We start from the raw sequence: 20,497 nt of genomic DNA, 5'->3' as shown, positions 1-20,497 counted from the left end.
TTTCGTTTTCAGGCTTCTATATATACACATATAAAAGCTCATATATTGCCCTAGGTAGAACACCAAAACCTTGAACATTTCTGATCTTTAAACATTTCCTAGGACCCAGATATGTGTTGAAAGAGAGTTTCCAGAATCACCTGCCAGAATCAGTGGGCAATTGCTTAAAAAAATGTCTTGTTCAGAGAAGCAGCTGGAAATTTTAGTTCAAGCCTGAAGTCTCATTCTTCTACACAACTCTGTTGCTGAGTCACCTCCTTTTCATAAATTTCTGCCATGGTCACCCCAAAGATGAACTCTCTGGACTGGGAGAAGGTAATAGATGCCTCTTTTAGGCTTCTGAAATTGGGCTGTGGCACGAGGAAAGGAAGTGTCCTCTGCTGCTATTTGCAGTATGGTACCAGAGGAACATAAAGAGAGGCCTTTTTTGGTATAGGTTCTCTCAGATCAGCCACTCCTTGCCCATCTCCCCAAGCCATTTTGCCAGCTAGTCAATGATGCAGGCCCCGAATTACGGTGGTTTCCTCATTTGACCAAGGAATTCAATTTCCCTTGTGTTTGCACTGTCATTTACATCTACACTAAGTTTCCTGACTTGGTAGTCTTTAGTCTTGCTCATTTTACACAGATGCAACTGATAGCACAGTTTGTTATCAGAGGAATGGAAAAAAAGCCACCAAGAGGTTCTCTGGTGATGACTACCTGGGGGAGCCAGAGTAGGTTTTCTGAGGGAATGTTAACCTGTCAAACAGCCACCACAAACTTGTACTTGCTCTGATTTACACTGGTATAAAAACGGGATCTGTTCTCTGAGACAGGGGAGTCAGGCAGGCTGAAAGGAGGTGACTGATTATATTTCCATTCTGTCATTCATGGCTTTCCCTGCACTGACTTTATTTCCTCCCACAGGCCTGCTGGAGCAGGCAGGTGTGAACATGAGCAGGCTGCCCCAGGAAGTGAAAGTTTTTTTAATGACAAGTCCTTCAGCCCCATTCTGTGGTAAGTAGCATGAAAGAAAAATGAGCCAGAAGGGTTTTGGCCAATGAGGCACATCCTCCAAGGAGCCTAGGTAGTTACAGCATGCTATCCTATCAGAATCAGCTGCTGTGGGCCACAGGGTCTGAGACACACCGCTGAAGAGCAATAAGCCTGCGCATCTCCTCCACAAAGCCCTTTCCAACAGCTTTATTAGTGTGAGCACAGCCCTGAAGTGACACAACCACATGGTTTCAGGACTGAAGAAAAGGGGATTGAAAATGCCTGTCTGTTCACACTGGACGATACAGACATGCCCCCTGTGCCTCACATAGCACAGAGACTTGATTCTTTCTTATGTCTGTCTAATCTTTTCTGCTTGTGGGGCCAGGGAATGAGTGCTAGAGCCCCTCTTTTGGCATGGGTAAGTCCTACAGATAGTACCTGTCCTCACTCCCGCATTCTTTGCCTCTTGCTCAGTCCACCACAGCCTGGTTGAGTTCCACTTGCAGAAGAAAAGAAACAGAGTCACCAGCATTGAGATCAGTTTCAGCAGCAACAGCACCAAGGACACAGCAAAGATCACCATGTGAGTGACAGTGCGTGCTTCTGGCCTGTTCGTCCTAAACCAGGAAAGGCAAAACAACAGTGTATTTCCCTGAGTGATGAACCACAGCCTTGTTTCTTGAGTCTCTCCACATTTTCCTTAAAGGCCCTGAAGAACCAGGCATGTGCTACCATTACTCAGTAACCCTAACTGGGTCCACATCTTCCCTGAGTGCACAAAGCAGTAGGAACACCCTGGGACCCCCAGATCTGCATACTTTGTGTGGCTGTGCTGCTTTCCTTTCCACACCATAGCCTGGACCTGGTGCCACCAAACTGCAATCACTCTCAGATAGTTATTAGCCCTGCTCTGGCAGACAGGGGTGGCTTACAACGAGACCCCATCCACCAGAGGCTCCAGACTGATAGACTTGGTGACTTAGACATTTCTCTTGATGCCCAAGAGGACAGCAGTTGCAATGAGGAGACAAGTGCACCTCAGCATAGTCAGAAATGTGTTAGTAGCTTGCTGCTTCTGCAGTAATGCATCAATGCTCTCATGCTCCCATTGCAGGGAAAAGCAAAGGGCAAGGGATCAAGATCCCCTGTGTAGACAGAAAGATGTCTCTTGTAAGCACCACTCAGACTGTGTCTGAATTAAAGGATCAGACTCCACAGCTTCCACAGCTCTTGCCACAAGGGGATCTCCCCACCCCAGCAAGTTCCCTAGAACTCTTCCTCACTTCTTCCTACTCCTTGCTCATTGTTGTGGACTGGGAACCACAATGCAGCTAGCACATGCTGCTGGCTGCCTCAGGAAGCAGGAAAGCTGCCTGCTAAAGAGTCCCAGCCAGCTCTCCTGGGATCAGAGGGCTTCCAGTGCTGGATCCCACACAGTCCTTACTGCTAAGCCAAAATATTGTGACCTAGAGCTGATGGTGTTGCTGCTTCAATTGTGGGCAGGAGGTAAGGGTGAGAAATGGGGAAGGGGAAGCCACACTCTAGGGTACTCTCCAGAGTGACATAGATGCTTTGTCACAGATTTCCAGCCAGGCACCACAATTTGGGTTTGTACTCCAGCCTGGTGGAGCTCAGTCTGCTCAACTCCTCCTGGCTTGGAAGCCAAACCTGCCTTTTCCACAGATGCAGAAGGGAAGAAATAGGAATACCGAGGTCAGACCAGGATCTGTGCACCACTTCCAGCGGCAGTTGTCGGACGTAGGGTCTGGTGCAAGTCCAGCAGAAGGCATGTGAGCGCTGGAGGGAAAGGCTGCCTGGGGTTGTGAGCCAGGCAGGCAATCCCGAAGCTTTGCTGTACCCTCCGGTTTTAATGAGACAGTGGAGTTAGAGCAGGGTAACCTATCCAGAGATGCCCTGCGGGGGGAACAGCAGCTGTGTTTCATTTAAATGCCTTTCTTAGAAGCACAAGGCTAAACTGAAAAATTTGCTCACAGCAATAAACCTACAGATTTGAGAGTATAAAACTGAAGATACTCCTTTTAATTCTCACTGGTAACAAAGGGCAAATTTCCCTGCTCTAGGCAAAGCTCAGGCTTCCAGTGCAGTCAAGCTCAGAGTATCAAATGGGCATCTAAACATAGATCCTCACATCACAGCTCAGATACTGATCGATCAGTGAGTTATCTCAGATGATCTGATATGTATATCCTCCTGCAGTTTCCCAGAAGTGTTGAAGGACTTACTTGGGAGTGCTCAGCTAGTCTCAAACCTTCAGCAAGGGACTCACATGGTTGTGTCTTGCCCCACATTGCCCTTCTCATCTCCTCTCCCAAATACCCATTCCAATCTCACTCCTCCCCACATGTTGCTCAGAGTGTTCCAGGAGACATGTCCCCAGGCGTCAGTAGCTGACATGGGGCTGATGAGTGAGGAGTTTGTTACACAGGATATTTCCCAGCTGCACTGCTGTGTGCTTACACATCACATGACATCATCCTCCATATCCAAGAAAGCAAACCTCTGAAGCCAGCCAAGTCTCCTACATCCATCCAGAGGTTGTGCAGGGTTGGACCAAGTGTCAGTCCCAGAAGTGGCTCTCTTCAACACGGTTAACTGTATTGTGTTCCTCTGTCCATGGACAATATGCCATAGAGAGATGGCTTCCATTTGCTATCCATTATTCACTTTTATAACCACAATTTTGTCATGCCTCTTATTTTTAGCAGCTTCAAGCCAGACACAGACACACAAAACCCAGCAACTACTGCTGCAGTGTAAGAGAGGGACTGGGTGTGCTGGTGTGTGTTGGCTGCTGTGAGTGCTGCTATCAGCCTGTACCTGAGAGCTACTTTGGTTAGCAGAATTGTAGACTCTTCCTGACCCTTTTGTCACCTCTCCCCTTTCCCTGCCAGCATGTTTCTGATCAGACAGTCACCCAGGTGGTTCTGGGATCGTGCCAAATCAGCTGCACAGATGTCATTCTTCATGGGCACAAGGAAATCAATGATCTCCGTGTTCTAGGAGGTGCCAAGTACATCAAGTGTAAGGCCCACTGAATGGACTCCACAGAAGGGACTTAAAATGCCTGGGCAGGACACATCTGTGGCACACAGCTGACTGGGCTCTGGTCATTGGCTCATTACCAAACCTCTGTTATTTCTCAGTTCACATTGCCTGGGTAAGAGCATAGTGACAGACAAAGGTCCCTCTATCCAAGCATCCCATCTTCAACATGATCAAAAGCAAGTAACTAGAGAAGAGTATAAAAAATCTCTGGGTAAGCATGTAGCAATACTTCCCCACAGAGTTTCCCAGTGTCTAGTTACATCTCAGGGACTTTCAGAACCAAAGATGAGATCTTTATTCTTACCAGCTTTTGTATTCCACAAACTTGTCCAGTCCCCCTCCTCTGACTTGTAGAGCCATGTAAACTTTCTGGCATTCACAACATCCCACAGCAAGGATTTTAACAGCTTGAAAGGAATGGTGCAGTGTGCATTTTTTTGAGCCTGCCACCTCTTGGCCTTCTTTGATGAACCCTGGTACTGGAAGAAATGGTGAACAACTGGTCCCCATCCATGCCATTCACCATTTCATAGATATTGACTTATCTACCATCTGTGGCAAGGTGAGCAGTGTTTCAATTGATACACAACAGTTAGAACAGTGGTTGTAATTGTGTGATGGAAGGAAGGATATTTATACAGAAATATTCCTGAACAGAGAGGTAAAACATGGAGAGACAGCTCATGCAATGTCTAGTTTTGACAGATGAGTCTTCTCACTCCATTTTATTATGTGAGGGCTTCACAATAATAGTGCAGGTTCCTCCAGTGTTTCCATGGATATGCACATGGACTGTATCTGTAGGTTCATGGAACACATCCCTCACATCTCTCATCCCGCCTTGCAGACCTAAGGACCAGGAGACAGGCAAACAGCTGCTGGCTCACCAAGTTCCCCTCTGCCAGATAAACAGTGTGACCCTGAAGTATATCCCCAAGAATCGTTTTTGGAGCAAGGATGAGCCATCCATTGTTGGCAAGCTCTGTGTAGCGCCGCTGCCTCTCAACAGCAGGTAAGCCACAGGAATGTTGTACAGGGATACACTGAGCATGTGGATGCAGCCTGTGGCTTGAAGCAATGCATTCTTCTTCCTATTTAGGGACACATGTAAAGAGGTCTTTCCCATCACCTCTGTGTCCCATGTAACTCATCTTGTATTTGTGAAAGAGAAAAGCTGCAAAGGTAGTTTTCTAGGAGTTTTCTGAAATTCTTGCCCCAGGATGAAAGTGTGGTGCCATGGAAGGAATACAGCTGCAACTCACATCACCTTGAAGATACTTCAGTCACAAACCATGGCAAAAGCTTGTACTAACTAGAATTTATTCCTGTATCCTTGTTTGCCCTCTCCATCTTCCCCTGTCTACAATGGGCCCCCATCTAAAACATGACAGGTGAACATTTTTCAGGATGAGACAACAGAAGACCAGTAATATATTTCTGTGTCTTATACAGCAAGGTTTATAAAGCACTAAGGCTAGACAACCATTTTGGCATTTTCTAGGCCAGACATGGTATAGACCTTCAGCCATATTTACCTTTCCTGGAGTAAAAGCAGCCAAGTCCTTCTCATCCTGAGAAAGGTCTTCTCCATAATACAATATTCTTGCCAGGAGTTTTGCAGATCCAAGTTCTTGCAGGCAGGACAAAACAGCTGGGTCTATACTGACACATTAAACTGTCCACATCGCTTCTGAAATGCTGGCGGAAGGCTGAAGCAAACTACTGGATACTTCAAAGCAGGTTCAAATTCTGTTTTGGTGGACAGTAAGGAGGCTGAAGCTCTAGGCAGTAAAAATATATTCAGTAGGCCCAGACAGGGGGAAAAAAAAAGGCACTCCTACATAAATACCAGGTATTCCCTTGAGTATAAGGACTATTTCTTACTAGCATGTTTTGCACTCCAAAGTTGGGATTGATGTGCTTTTATCACTTATGAATGGGACAGCAAGGCACATTGCCTGAAAGAGGTGCTAACCTGCACCCCTGGAAGCACTGAACTTGGCTTTGATACAGATAGAAAGCTGTAGAGTTGCACAGGCTCACAACTGTGCTGCTGTCACTATGCTGGGAGCGCCCAGAGCAACAATGGTGCTGCTTGGAGGGGTCAGGGAAGGGTGAAGGACACAAGCCCATACACGCCCTTCCAGCCAGTCCATCCCAGCCAGGGCACAGCACTCCATCCACTATACCCTGGCAAATCAGCACAAGGTCCAGCACCTGACTTGCTTCTGTGTTAGGATAGCAACTTCCATCTGCTAATGCCCAGCCTGACTTCTCTGTGCTCTTCCCACAGCAGGACAATGTCATGTCTGCCCTGGAGCCTCACCCTCCACAGCAAAACAGACATCTCTTATGACCTGCCTACTGCTTGTGCCTAGCTCTGCCTTCAGGATACACAAAACCAGAATGGAGTTCTAAACCTACTGCTGCTCTCTGCTACCAGATGATACATTGACCATAAAACTGGATGGGTTTTTTACTCCCTGCATTAGGGGCAAGATGTCAAGGAAAAGAAGTGTGTGGCAGATTGGCAAATACAAGGTTAACTGGTTACAGCAAAACCTTCCAGTTAAAAGACTGGATTGAAACTTTTGTCTCACAAGTTGTGTACCCAGCTCTCAAAGTGAGACAGGCAAGTCATTTAATCTCAAGGTTCAATCTGTATGAAAGAAGGAGTAGATAATACCGCTTTTCATAGTGGGAGTATTGCATAATTCATTAGTGTTTTATATTAAACTGTCCTGAAATCTTCATATTAAATGTGACAGGTATTATTTTTCCTCAGCAAGGGGAAACAGTGTGGCCCAAGTTTGGCACAGGAAGGAGTCATTCTTAGCCAGGACTCCAGTGGGAAACTCACTAGTCCCATCTATGAGATGCTTTCTGTGCATCATTCTCTCTGAAGCTCACATGAAGTGAAGCTGACACCAGGAGCAGTACAGTGCTCTCACATCCAATTTTGCACTGCTTTGACCATCTGCCCAGAATACAAGGTAGTGGGAGAACGGAGCATTGTAGCAACAGGGCCACCTAACACAAATTAGTTCCAGGAACTCAGCACAGCCTTTCAGACCCAAAAAAGTAGTTGATGTCTGGAAATAACTGGTGAAAGATTACAGCGAGATGCATGACCACAGAAAAAACACACCCACACCTTTTCCACACCATGTGCAAATTAAAGAGGTGACAAGTCTTTCATCATTTCTGCATACAAATCACAGCTTCTGTTGACTATTTTCTCTGGTTCCCTGTACTGACTTCACTGAGCTATAGAAAAATGCAACAGGAACTCCATGATCAGGAGTGAGGGACATGCTAATGGCGTTTTTGCCATGAAGAAGTCTCAAGTCATTTGCCATGAGCTGTCACTCCTCCACTAGACAGTGTCACAGCAGGATTAGCTCCTGCTTTCAGTTCACATCCAAGATTTTGGGCCCTGTCTTGTGACTGTTTGGAAGGACAGCTAACAAACACCATCTCCAACACACACTCAGGAGAGGGATAGAGCTGGACTCTGACAACCTGATAGAGATCCATGTTAGTTGGCACCATGATTGAAGAGTTTCCCGTGAGCTTCCTGTTGAAGACTGGAATATATGCTCAGCAGACACCTGTGAAGAGCAGTGTGTAATTCAGCCCAGCCTGGTCCACTGCTTCAGGCAGGTGTGTAAAGCACCTTGACAGATGGACCCAGTTCCATTATACATTTCAGTTCCTTTGTAGGAGAGACCACAGCAGCTCTCGTGTCAATCTGCTGGAGACATTTCTGAGCTGTGAAGGGCAGTGGGGTCAGGCTGAAGTACCAATGCATCGACAGAGCATGGTGACAACCATCAGCACGATGATTCCCAGGCCTGGGGCAGCCCCATTCTCCTGCCCTGGTGTGGGAGAAAAGATGAGTAGTCCAAGGAGCTGTGTACATCACAGATCCCACATACTCATTACTCCAGAGGCCCTCGGTAAGAGTGCCAGATCCCAAGGGCACAGGATTTGCCCAGCTGAGACTTGAAAAACAGGCCAAACCAGGCTCTGGGCCACAGCCCCTGTGTGAGCAGAGCAGGGCAGGGCAGGTGGGGCTGCCTCCACCAACCCAGGGCTGACACAAAGCCAGTCCCACAGGCAGAATGGCTGTGCCCCCAAGAGGCACTGAAGGACACACTTCTCTGTACTGACAGAGGGACTGACACTCCTTGCTCTTTCCCTGGAGAGGCTCCTACCCCCATTGCTCAACTTGATTGCACCAAGCTCTGCGAGACACAGGATTCCTCCACAGGTACTTCCAATTCCCTGACTGAGGAAGTGGCTGTGGAAGCTCATCAGACAAATCCTGTTGCAGCTGAACTTGGAAGAGGCCTTCTATCTCCACACTATTTTCATTAAGGCATTGTCCTTCCTACCAATGGCTGCTCTCTTCACAGATATTTTGTATCCACTCCTTCTTCATTCGATGTTTGTGCATCCTGAGGTCACTCCCCCTCGAGCACACAGAAAAAAGGGTTCTTGACTACACCTGTTCCCAGTCCCAATTCCTTCTTTTCCTTATTTCAAATGAATCAATGCAAACAAACAACCTTTCACCAGAAGTCTTTTTTCACCAGCTTCTTGGAGAAGTTGTGCTTGTCATAAATGAGAAATCCTAACTCCTGGAAAGGTAATTTCTGGTCTTACTAGACCAGATGCCCAGTGAGATGCATATCATCAAACACTCCATTGCAAGCCCTTTATCAAAGCTGTCAGGTGGCCCATTTTCCCTTGCCCTGTCCACTCTGTGCCTTGTGATCACCTCAAGTTATCTCCCTTTTCAAATCCTTCCCCCCTCCCACTGTTCTCTCCCTCTTCAAATCCTCAAACACTGTTAGTTTAATCTCTGACTTTAATGGGAATCAGTGAATCAAAGGGAACACAGATTCTGCAAGCAGGCTGGTATTGCTTGCAGAGGTATCAGTGCACTTTGGTGACAGAGCTGCTGACACACCTCAGAGAGGCAGGACTAGAAAACAAACCGTGGAAGCACACTGGGGAAGGCAGCTCTGGTGAGCAGCCATGGGGTGGGAGGTGCTGGAGTGTCACACTGCAGTCTTAAGCATGTGCTTCATGTGCTCCTGAGTGTAGATGTCTGCTGGCAGACATGCTAAAGAGTGTCTCTGTGGTCAAAAACCTGTGTGAGCATCTGCTCCCTTGGAGGGGCTTCAGGATCAAAACAGCCTGTTGTTCCCTAGAGTTCGGGGGTCTGAGTGGGAGCCAGAGGGGCTCGTCCTTTGCAGAGAGGGTGAGAACTCTGGAGATGGTTTTCGGAGGCTGCAGAAGGAAAGCAGTGGAGGAGGGAGGAAAAGGGGGCCGGGGAAGAGAGAGGGGGGGAGAGAGACAGAGACACACCGTTACTATCAGTACTTTCAAATTTTTCCAAGACACAAACCTCATGGAGCCCACCATTACTTGTTCTTCTCCCCTCCCCTCCTAAATGAATATGCAAAACTACATAATTCTTCAACTGGTAAATCAGGAAACAGGGTTGTGCACCCATTCTGAGATGGCAAAACCAAACCTCTCCAAAGTGCCTTCTGTGATATTGGTGAAACAAAGCCCACAGCTCCTTTCCTTTTGCTCTCAAAGCAGGCACAAAACATTAACTACTAACTTAGATACCAAGTTGCAGACCATCAAGCATCCATCCACCCATCTCACCCACAAAATAGAAAGGCAGCCCCAAGATGTAACTGTAAAAAACCAGGTAGCAACAGCTACACATCCTGCAAGCACTTGATAGCAACAAACTAGAACAAATGCAATATGAACAGGAGAGAAAGCAGGTTGCTTTTGATTGTTTAAATTTCCATGCAAGGAATAAATCTTAGTTTCCTCTGGGGCACTGAGCTATACAGCAGTACACTGTTAAAGCAAGTATTGAACAGAACCTTTGAACCTGCCTCCTTTGAACAGGCAGCATCCTCCTTAGAGAAAGAATGTGCTCATCAGTGGGACATCACAGTCCATCTTACTCATAAGCAGACTAGAAACGCTTTCAAGGAACTAGACGATATGAATAGTAGGCCAATATATCTCCCTGTTGGAACCCTGAGTTCAGAGAATTTCAGTCTTTCAGCACTGACAGGCAATGATCCTCAAAAGCACACTGCATTTGACCAGAGACCTTGGGAAAGGCTTCCCAAATTATGTGATAGCACTGAGATTATTGCTATGTGATTTAAAAGAAACATGAAACAGAGGCAAAGAAGAAAAGGAACATCTCCCATGAATATTTTCTTGTGTAAGACCTTTGTAGCACTTTGGGCATTCAGGAACTGCCCTCCTGCACTGTAGTGTTGCAAGGTGGCTGTTGTAGTGACAGAAAAGGAAAAGGAACGTGACCCACAGAAGCACTTCAGCATGGGGAATTTAGAGAGATGCAAGGTGATTACCCATGTTGGGAGTTACTGGGGAAGGAGATAAGAGCACAGACCAGGGGAAAGCCCCAGGGAAGCTCTGACCTCAGGGATTTACTTTGAACAATGACACTGCAGGGAATTTCCCTGTATTACAGAGGTAGGAAAAGTTATGAAAGTGCTTTACCTGAGCCATGGCAGACCTACTCGGATTATTTGCTGAGCTATGACAAGTGTTTCGACAGAGGGAAAACCTGCAGCCTTTCTGTATTATTAGTATTTGTGGCGAGACACCCAAGTCGCTGTGGAATATCATCCAGATGTGACAATTGCTGTTGTGCTGCAATGTGATGTGGGATGTGCTGGGATGTGATGTGATTAGGACACAGAAGTGCTGAGCAGGGTAACAGGGAAGTGCTCATTCCACCGTTATGAACACACTAAAGTTTTGGATTCCTTGTCTAATTACCTTAAAAATTAAAATACCACACTGGCTATTGTCTCCAGACTGACAGACAAGGAGATCATCCTCCTCTCCCACCTCAAATACAGCCTCTAAACATCTGGGCTTTTACTGCAGGTCTCTGCTGCAAATATCAGCAGTCCTTGATACTGTCTCAGTCACAAGATGTAGAAAGACAAAAGCTTCCAGCTCACACAGGACTGTGTGAAAGAAAGAATAGCTTTCTGCTGTGTAGCAAAGTTTTGCCCAACATGCACACACCTCTTCTGTGTATGTTCACAGTATTGCCTCACTGCCAAAAATGGGTGGAAATTTTTCAAAAAAAGCTACAGTGTTCTTTGCCGCCTACCTTTTAAAATTGCATTTGAAATTCTGGTTTTATTGAGCTTGATCAACGAGAAGAATTCTACCAATGATCTGAGAATGGATATCCTCCTTCTGAGAAGGCAAAGTGGAATCAAAGCTCAGGCAAAGCGACTTCACCATGTTTGCAACACTACTTGCATTCACTTGTGATTGCATGTGTTCACAGACACTCCTGACAGCCAGGAGGATGGCTCTCTCATAAGTGATTCAGTGTTCCTGCCTCTCCAAGTAAGGACTGAAAAAGCTGCAAATTCGTATCTCCAGCAGTCTACCAGCAAAATCAGGGACTTCATATCCCTAGAACAAATGTGGATTTTTTTTTTTCTCTCTGTGCCTCCTTAAAAAAGAAAACAACAACCAACCATACAAAACCAAACAACCAACCCCAACAACAAAACCCTAATCAGAACTCTTGCTGACTCTTTATCTGATTCAGCCAAAACCAAATACGCTTGTTCTTTCCCTGGCCACGTTCTTCATATCCCAGAAAATATGAAGAAAACTGCAGACTTGTCAGGGCTCATGCCAGGAGCCAATGCTCCCTGCCACTGAGTCCACAGCACAGGTAGAAGTAGACCCCAGCAGGCACAGAGAAGAGTAGGGCACAATGTTGCACTGTGCTCAAGGCTGCCTGATGGAAGACAGCCTCCCCAGCTGCAGCCCAACCCTCCTCCCTGCCATGCGGACCCAACTGGAACACATGCAGGGGTCACTTCTAGAACAGAAATCCTAGTCCCAAACTTGGTGCTTGGCAGCTGGATTATTGTGAGGCGGCAGCAGGAATGCACATTTTGGGGTCTGCAGCTGGTGTGTAGCAGCTGGCATGCAGTGGCTAGCTAAAAGTAGCTCAGGGTGGAATTTCTCTCTTGGCCACTTGGATTTGAATTTCAAGCACAAGCCACTCTCCCATCTATTTCTGCTTGCCTGCATTGTTCCTCTGCCCCAACAGCCACCAGGCACAGGAATGCTTTTCCCTTGCGGACTAAGGAGCTGGCATTTTGGAAGAGAGCAACTAATTCCCACTCATTGGAAAGCAGAGTTTGGGGCATCTTAAAACAATGTTTAGCCTGTCAGTCCACCCAGAGTGACTGGAGGCAAGACCTATACCACCCAGGGCAGACTTTTCACTACCTTACTGATCTGGCAGAGAGGGATCTCAGCAGAAACAAGGAGAACAGATCAAATGCTGGGATGAGCTGCAATGGGCAGGGAGAGGAAGGACTCTGAGCTTTCTCCCCCTGTCCAGACTGAGCACTTGCAGGGTTGATAGCAACTCCTGGCTACCAATCGGCTATAAACCCTGGAGCTGTTTCTAGTCCTGTTGGCATCTCCTGGGATGTGGGCTCTCTCACCTGCAGAGCTCTTGCTCAGCTCAGTACTGGAGTATCTCCTGGCATAGCTCTACCTCATGGTCTCTGTGACCATTCGTGCACCACCTGCCAGCCTAGACACCATTTCAGTTTTTCTGCCTCTCCTGAGGGATGGGGAGAGAACTGGGCAGGGAAGAGCTTTCTATGCTCAGGTTACTGGCCCTTCTATCCCACAGTACAACTGGTGCCTGGAGCCAAGTCTCTGCCCTCCTGCATTTCCTTAAGAAAATCACATAGCTTGAGCCCACCTTCTAGGATTCCTTAGGGCAGCAGGCCAAAAAAACATTGCAGAGGTGCAAACCCATGGCAAATGGCAGCCACTGCTCTGTCCAGGCAGATGCATCACGGGAAAGACTTGCTCTGCAAGTGGGTACTTACACAAAGGTCCCACACAGGGTGAGGTGTGCCCGTGCCAGGAGTGCCCTCACTTCATATACTCCCCTTCGCTCACATAGTCCATAAAAGACCCCGGCAACTCAGCAAAATCTTCCAAGACAAGACTGGTGGAGTCCTCACCCAGCAGGTCACTGTCAGGCCGGGACGCCCGGGGGCGTGAAGCCGGCAGTGGCGGCGGTGGCGGCTGCGGCTCAGAGACGCTGGCCTGGCCAGAGGCAGGCAGCAGCTCCTCACAGTCCTCCGACTCCCCCTCAGAGGAGGCTGGCCCAAGGACATGGTAGAGGCTGGGCAAACGGATGTCGAAGCGAAGGCCAAACTTGGCGAAGAGCTTCTCGTTGAGGGAGTAGAGCTTCTCCGAGATGTCGTAGCCCAGATGGGAGGAGAAGAGCCGGGCGATGTAGCGGTCCTTCCTCAGGAGGAGATACAGCTTCTTCCTGGGCCAAGTGATGTAGCTGCAATCGGTCTCGGCTGTCAGCGTGACCTGTGAGGCAGAGAGTGAGTGGAGTCAGTCCCACTGCCTGGGCAGGGGTCACCCACCTTGGAGCCATGTGCTTCACTCCAGGGAAGGCCCTCAGCCCCTTTGGTGCCTATTCTCCTTGGAGATGGTGGGGCTGGAGAGCCAGATTGTCCTGGTTAACGACTGGATAAATCCTTACCCGCTGCTGTTTCTTCTCCCTAAGGATGCAAAGACTCCATTTTCCTATGCAATTAGTACCACATCCTCATTTAACCCAGCCACATGGATGGCTACGTTTCACGCTCTTGCATTCAAACAGTGCTCCCTATTGACCTCTGAGGGATGTAGCTGAAATGAACAGGGCAGCACAGACACCCCTATCCCCCCACAGAAATGCTACAGAGGGGGATGTTTCTGCATGCCCAGCCAGTTTGAGTTGCCAGCAAGTAGCCCTGGAGGAGGCTGCTGACCCATTCTGCTGCTGGGTTGCACAGCCCCAGAAGGCCCTGAGTGTTGGAAGGGCCACCTGAAAGTCTTGCCTGGTCATCCTATGCCAGAGGGACATCCTGTCTCAGCAGTTCTGCTGGACTCTGTAGGGCTGAATGGCCTTGAAGAACATGGCAGCACAGATCAGTGAGAGAGGAAATAATGAGGTTTTATTGTGTTCGTGTATATGTAAAAAACTCATGACGGTTTATTGGATTGATTTTAGAGAACATTTCGTATTGTTTCTTGTTTTGCCAATGTAAAGAGAGACTTTTTCCCCCTAGCTGTAGGACAAGACTAGTTCCAGTAAAAAAACATTATATAGTATGTAAGTATATATTATAATAAATAATAACAATAAAGACAAGAAATGCAGGAAGGGTCAAACTGCCCTGGGCCAAAGAAGAACATCCGAGTGTAATGGAGACACTGGCATGCGAACAAGTGCCAGAGCCAAAATATCCCAGGGGCTCCCTTTCACTCTATACCCAGGGGTCTCCTTGGTCAGCCGCCATGGCAGAGGGCCACTGGGAAGCTGAACATGGCTTGGCCGCATGTGTGTGTCCTTGGGTTTGATATTTAATGCCATTGCCCTGCAAACAGCTGTCTGATGAAAGAAATATAGGAGATAAAACCTGAGAACTTTCCCAGGCCAGGCAAGCAAAAAGAAGGGTCACAAGGAAATTGAAGTGAAACTCATTTTCCGAACCAACTTCTGACACAGTGATCAAAAGTGATCCCTTCTTTTGAGGGATTGAGATGCAGTAAGCAAACCTGCCACCTAACCAGGACAGCAAGACAGATTTCACTCATTAATCCCTCCTGACACAAGTGCTCCAGCATCAGCAGGAGCCTGTAATTCAGCCTTCTGGGGGAAAGTGCCAGCCCTGAAACCAAACTCCTTCAGGCACTGCGATCCAGCAGTCCTGTGGGAAGCAGACACCCAAAGCAGAAAGCTCAAGGAAACCAGCTATTCTTGTAGACCAAGTCATGCTTCTGCCATTTTTCAGCGGGCTCAGAATTGAAACTGTTCAATCCAGAGAGCCATGGGGAAAGCAAAACCTTGGGCAAGAAAAACCTTCCATGCCCTCCTCCAGCAAAGACCCAGAGTTCAACATGCACTTTTTAAACCAAATTATTGCATTGCTAGGAATAAGGTTGAGATAAGGGAGAGAGTTTTATTAACTGCTCAGGTGAGGACTAGTGGGTTAAACAGCTGCCAAAAGCAGCACATCATGACAATTAAGCATGGGCATCAAGAGTAAGGTCCTTCCAGGTACATGGACTGCTCAAGTCACACCCGATGACTGCTGGTCTCACACAGCTGCTACTTCTTCATGCTCCTCAGTAAGCAGATGTGGCATTTAGGCATTTCCAGCACGTGGCCCTCCCTACCTAGGGCTCTACCTCCCCATTCTGGTGCCAGGCACAGCTGACCTCACTGACCAGCCCTGTCTTGCAGAGCAGGAAAGGTGCCAAGAGCATGGTGCTGGCAGGGCTAGTGCAGCCCGGCACCAGCCTGCTCCCAAGCTGTCTCCAACACCACAGATAAAGACCCTCAGGAGGTCTGGGAACATTCAGTTCCACGGAAATTAGCTCTGAAAATGCTGTGAATGTCTTTACAGGTTGCGTGCCTGCTGTCAGCCACTGCAGTCAGCCATTTCCCTGCCTGGAGCACTGGGCAGCCATCACTCTCCCTGCTGGATTCTTGGGCAAATACAGCCCAGGAGCTAGCAGCAGTCTGCTGCCAGACTGAAGACCTGTGCAAAACATGAGATACCACCAGCTCTAGTATAGCCACGCATATCTGTATATACACAAGCTTTTCTGCTTCATTACCTTGGTCCGACATCCTTATTTCTGCTCACCATCTGTAGCCCTGTGCCACAGCTATCTCCTGCAGCCATAACCACTGGCAATGGCACTGTTTTCAGGAGCAATCACCCTGACCCTTTCACACATGAGCCAAATTCAGAGCCTAGGAAAGCAGATTTGGAGAGCTGCCCTAGTTTAACCAAGTCTGCCTGGGGCTACCCTCATGAGAAAGCATCATTCCCTCATGACCATGGTGCTCCCAAGGGATTAGCAAAATCCCTCCTCATATGCCCTAACTGACATAATCAAGATTGACATCCTGACAGGTATCAGGCCATCCTGAGATGTGAGTTAAAGACAGAGGAATGTAGGCTTAAGTAATCTTCTCCAGAAGGAAAGCCAAAGAAACACTGTGGGGTGTTGACAGCAAGGCCAAAATCCTTTCAGTTACTGCAAATGAGAATTGGTCTGGCCTCTGAGCAGGGGATTTTTCTGCTCAGAAAGAACCATATTGGGGTGTGAATCATCCTTTCTGCTTCTCCACCCAAAACACATGACCATCAGAAACTTCTGTGAGGAACAGGATGTTTATGGATTTACATCACTGCTGCATATTGCCACGGCTGCCATCCTGATGCTAGCACAATGCACCCTGCTAGCAGTGTGCAGGGCAAACTCATCAGTATACGTACTAGGGAACACCATAATGGAAGAGAGCCAGCAATTTGACACCTCCATTCCCTGATAAAGTGGAAGGAGCACCATTCTCCACCCTCCTTGCTATCAGCAGATAGTAAGAGCATGCCCTGAGGTCTTCAGAACAAGGTGGGAAAAAAGCTAAAACAGCTGACCACACAATTCTGTGCTGGCTAAACCACCAGGAAGGGGAGGAAAGTATTCCTGGTCAGCTTTGAATGGCGTAATGAGGCCCCTCCATCCCCTTCTCAGACATGCAGCAAAGCAGCAAGGAGTGAAGCTGAGCTGGGGTTACCTGGAAAGTTCCTTCTTCAGAGGGTCGCAGTGACTCCCATTCTGGAGAGTCCAGAAACTGGTATGGAAAGACGTAGTGAAGGAATTGTCCATCCTGGCACACTCGGATCCTGCAGGGGACAGGTGAGGCACACAGGCTTAGCCCACAAAACAGGTGTCACACAAACCTGATGGCTCACACAGTGTGTCCCACCAGGGAGGAAAGAAATACTTGTCTCACACACGTCTCGTACGCTCTTGGGACAGCTGCAGGTGCTTTAGTGATGAGGCTATCCCTCCTTTCTCTGTGGGAAACTATTTGCTGCCACTTCCCCATATTTCATCTGTTTTCTGTTTCTTGCTACAAAGACAGCCCTCACAGGTGCAATGTTTGGTCCTAACCCAGGACTTCTCAGCCCACAGGACTGCTGCTGCTTTCTAGGTACTTCTAAGCCAGTCTGTGTCTCTTTGTGCTTGTGTCTTCCTACCATCCCCAGGACTGCACAGAGGCATCCCCTGTCTCGGTATTGGGAAGTCATTACACTCAGAATCCCCCAAAATCATGCTGCCCATGGTTCCTGACAGACCACCCTGTGAGCTCATAGTTGGCTGCACATTACTGCTCACTTTCTCTTGGCCTTCTAAGTATCCCTTTCGCCTACTTTTGCTACAATTGCCTGCCAGTGTCAAGGTCAAACATGCACTCAGCTCTGCTGTGGGACTAGGGAAGGACCTGCACAGGCCTGGAGCAAAGACAATGGCAGGGTGCTCTGGAGTTCTATTCATAGCTCTGCATCACCAGACTTGGGGCCTCTTGCTTTCCCATCACCCTGTACCCCTGTTGTACAATCCACAAAGGCATTTCTTGCCTTCAGGAGTTAGAAGACTCAGTTTACCTTTGGCTTCTAATCAGCTGGCAGTGCTGCCTGGAAGGGTCAGGGATTGCAAGGCACATTTCCTGATCCAGGCATATTCTGCATTTCCAAGAACCCACTTGTTCCGTTAAAGAGAGAGCACCATAATAGTAGCAATGCTGTGCTGGGTCAGCAAAGACCTCACAAGGCAATACAGTGGGTACCAGGAAATGTAAATCCACTCCCATCTCCATGGAGCATCTTGTACCAGCCAAGATGCATAGTTCCCACTGCAAAAGAGAGCCCAACAACCACCCACCATCACCACCTTACTGTCTGTTGCAGCACTTCCATGTCCACAGAGCAGCATCACATTATCCAGTGCAGGTTAAGACAGCACAGACTCTTCTCCATCAATATTATTTGCAGATACAGTAAACTTCAGAGCCAACTGCTCAGCAGAGATGTTTGGTAAGGGCAAGCACTAATGGAAATGCACATACCAAATTACCTTCCAGTGCTTTGCCATTCAACATCCTGCTCTTAACACATCTTAGAAAAGGGACCAACATCAAAAAAAAGGAAGGTCAGCCATTCTTCATTGCACACTCCCTCACCAGAGAGGATTGGCCACTGCAGTAAAACATGGCCCCAAGTGATGCTTTGTATTCCCAAAGGAAAATCCTTGTGAGACACACCTCCTGCAGCTCAGCACTGCTCCTATTTAGAGATCTTCTTCCTTTCCCATTCTTACATAACATTAGTGCCAAGTTCCTGGCAGCAGCCTGGAAGCCAACACTATTGCTATTTGTATGCATCTGGATTTTGCAAATCATTAAGTAGATATGCTGCTACAGGCATGCCACAGGATCTCAGGTGAATAAATGCCAGTACTTGATCAGCACAGTTCATTCAATCAAATCTCCAGTGAGACTGTCTAGAGGTCCCTGAGGCTCTCCTTGGTGGTCCAGAGGAAGGAGTATCACAAATGCTTGACAGCACAGGGAAAGAAAGACACCGGATTAGGCAGGATCCACCACAGGAGAATACTTTCTCTTTTGATGAAATAATGCTCAAAGTGAAAAATGTCAAAGCCCTGAGGGCTGGGATGTTGGGAACAGGAACCTCTCCCTGAACACTGCTGGCCAGGGAGAGCAGGTGAACTGAGGCCTCAGCACACTCAGCACACAGCTCTTCACATCACAGAGGTGTGCCTGGTACCCACAGAGACCACAGGTCCAGACACTGCCCTCCTGCCTTGAGAAACACTTTCTCACAGCCAGTCTGCTCCCATCATACATAAGATCACTTCAAAATGACAGAGAAAGGGGTAAGGATTCATCAAAAGTATCACAGGTAAGGCTGAGCTGGCTACTTCATTGCCCATAGCTTGAGTCTGCAAACCATTCCCTGCAATTGTCTTAAGTTAGAAAAACAGAAGAAAACTAACCCCCCAAAAAGCAAATTTCCCCCTTCCCCAACAAACTGATGCATATCTCAGATCCTCTTCAGGGGAAGGACACAATCCTCACCCTACAGAGGGTGAAAATATAACAGTAAGCCACAGCACTTTGCTGTCAGACTTTGTTCAGAAAGAGGGGAGCCTTTACCTGCCAGACAGCAGCAATGAGAGGCGGTCAATGGGCGTCTTGCCCTCCACCGCATAATTCTGGTCTCTGACTAGCGACTGGACCTGCTCTTCACAGCACTTCACGATTTCTTTGTAGACTTCCAGGGGCACCTGCAAGGGCAGGTACATGGTCTTGTAGAGGAGGTCAAACTCTTCCGGGATGGTGTTTCTGCGGAGCCGGTAAGCCAGGTGAGCCAGCTGAAGCAAGCAGGCGAGGACCAGCAGCATGTTCCAGATGAAGATATCCAGCCCACAAGCGCTCAGCCAGCCCCACAGAGCATAGCACAAGTAGCCTGGGGCCAGGAGGCCGAAGATATAGAGGGACCCAAAGATGCCACTTCCCCCCATGTAACCCAGGAGGACAATGCAGCTGGCCAGCTGATAGGCTGCTTCCTCCATAATCTCCTTCCAGGCATCACACACCGGAGGCTGGAGAACAGCCTGCTCCCAAGAGGGGCTGTTTGCGCTCATCCTTCCCCAATCCCCACCCTCCCCAGCCGTCCTGCGCTCAAAGTGAATTGTCATACACAAAGGGTGCTGCAGAGGTTTGAAACCAGGGCTGCTGGATAGCCGTTCTTCCTCTCTTCCTCCTCAGCACTGTCTGGTCCCACAGCACTGCTTCAGAGCGACATGTTAAAAAAGCGCTGCCAAATGTTTTTGCACCCGAAAAATTCCAAAAGGGTTCGCTTCTCCTCTTTGTGACTCACAAACTGTCAGCTGGCCCCCTTCTTAGCCACAATGGTGAGAAAAGAAGCTGGCAAACGTGAGGCCAAAAGAGCTCAGTCAAAAAAAGAGTAGAGGCCATTAGCTGGAAAACTCACAGGACAGAAATCTCCGTGCACTCTGTCTCGCCTGCGCTCCGGCAAATGGAATAGCGACCGTGAGAGAGCAGCAGAGGGAGCTGGTGTTGAGTGTGGAATGTGTATCTCTTGGCAGTGGAACGGAGAGAGACCCCAAATGGATAACCATGTTTGGAATTGAAATCCAAGGAGCAAAAGCAGCGAGAACAGAGAGCAAGCATGCACCCGCTACTTAACATAACTTAGGCGGCCAGATAAGCCCAGCGCAGCGCGAGGAGGGGAGAGGAGAAGGGAAAACAACCAGCTTATTGTGGCGAGCTCCAGTCACACATCGGGCTCTCCACCGCCCTGCACTCCTGCGAGAGAGTGACTTTCACCCAGCATAAAAAAGGAAAAAGGTTACCCCCTATTCCCACTGTGGCTCGTAGCTGTGGCAGGGACTTAGCAAGAGAAGAGAAGAG

General features: G+C 48.2%; 2 protein-coding genes across 4 annotated transcripts in view; one reads left to right on the top strand and one right to left on the bottom strand.

The window, feature by feature from the left end:
- PLA1A (phospholipase A1 member A) overlaps nucleotides 1–6,802 on the top strand; it is a 28,393-nt gene extending 21,591 nt beyond the window's left edge. For both annotated transcript variants that reach the window (XM_048293907.1, XM_048293906.1), the window contains 4 exons: nucleotides 910–999; nucleotides 1,456–1,564; nucleotides 4,895–5,059; nucleotides 6,341–6,802. In XM_048293907.1, the coding sequence (XP_048149864.1) occupies nucleotides 910–999; nucleotides 1,456–1,564; nucleotides 4,895–5,059; nucleotides 6,341–6,425 (449 nt within the window). In that variant the 3' untranslated portion in view covers nucleotides 6,426–6,802. The remainder of the gene's footprint in view (nucleotides 1–909; nucleotides 1,000–1,455; nucleotides 1,565–4,894; nucleotides 5,060–6,340) is intronic.
- A 2,365-nt stretch (nucleotides 6,803–9,167) lies between these two features.
- On the bottom strand, nucleotides 9,168–20,150 carry POPDC2 (popeye domain containing 2). 2 transcript variants are annotated; one of them, XM_048293913.1, is made up of 4 exons: nucleotides 19,217–20,150; nucleotides 16,775–16,883; nucleotides 13,146–13,506; nucleotides 9,168–9,345 (listed from the first exon to the last, which is right to left on the bottom strand). In XM_048293913.1, the coding sequence occupies exons 1-4, from the start codon at nucleotides 19,759–19,761 to the stop codon at nucleotides 9,263–9,265; spliced, it is 1,098 nt and encodes a 365-aa protein (XP_048149870.1). In that variant the 5' UTR covers nucleotides 19,762–20,150; the 3' UTR covers nucleotides 9,168–9,262. The 2 variants fall into 2 exon arrangements, with proteins under 2 accessions (XP_048149870.1, XP_048149868.1); XM_048293911.1 differs by having other exon boundaries at nucleotides 9,257–9,345; nucleotides 13,008–13,506.
- Between the last annotated feature and the right edge of the window lie 347 nt (nucleotides 20,151–20,497).

This window comes from Corvus hawaiiensis, chromosome 2, assembly GCF_020740725.1.
Source record: "Corvus hawaiiensis isolate bCorHaw1 chromosome 2, bCorHaw1.pri.cur, whole genome shotgun sequence".
Taxonomy (NCBI): Eukaryota; Metazoa; Chordata; class Aves; order Passeriformes; family Corvidae; genus Corvus; species Corvus hawaiiensis.
This window is presented reverse-complemented; position numbering and strand designations above follow the sequence as displayed.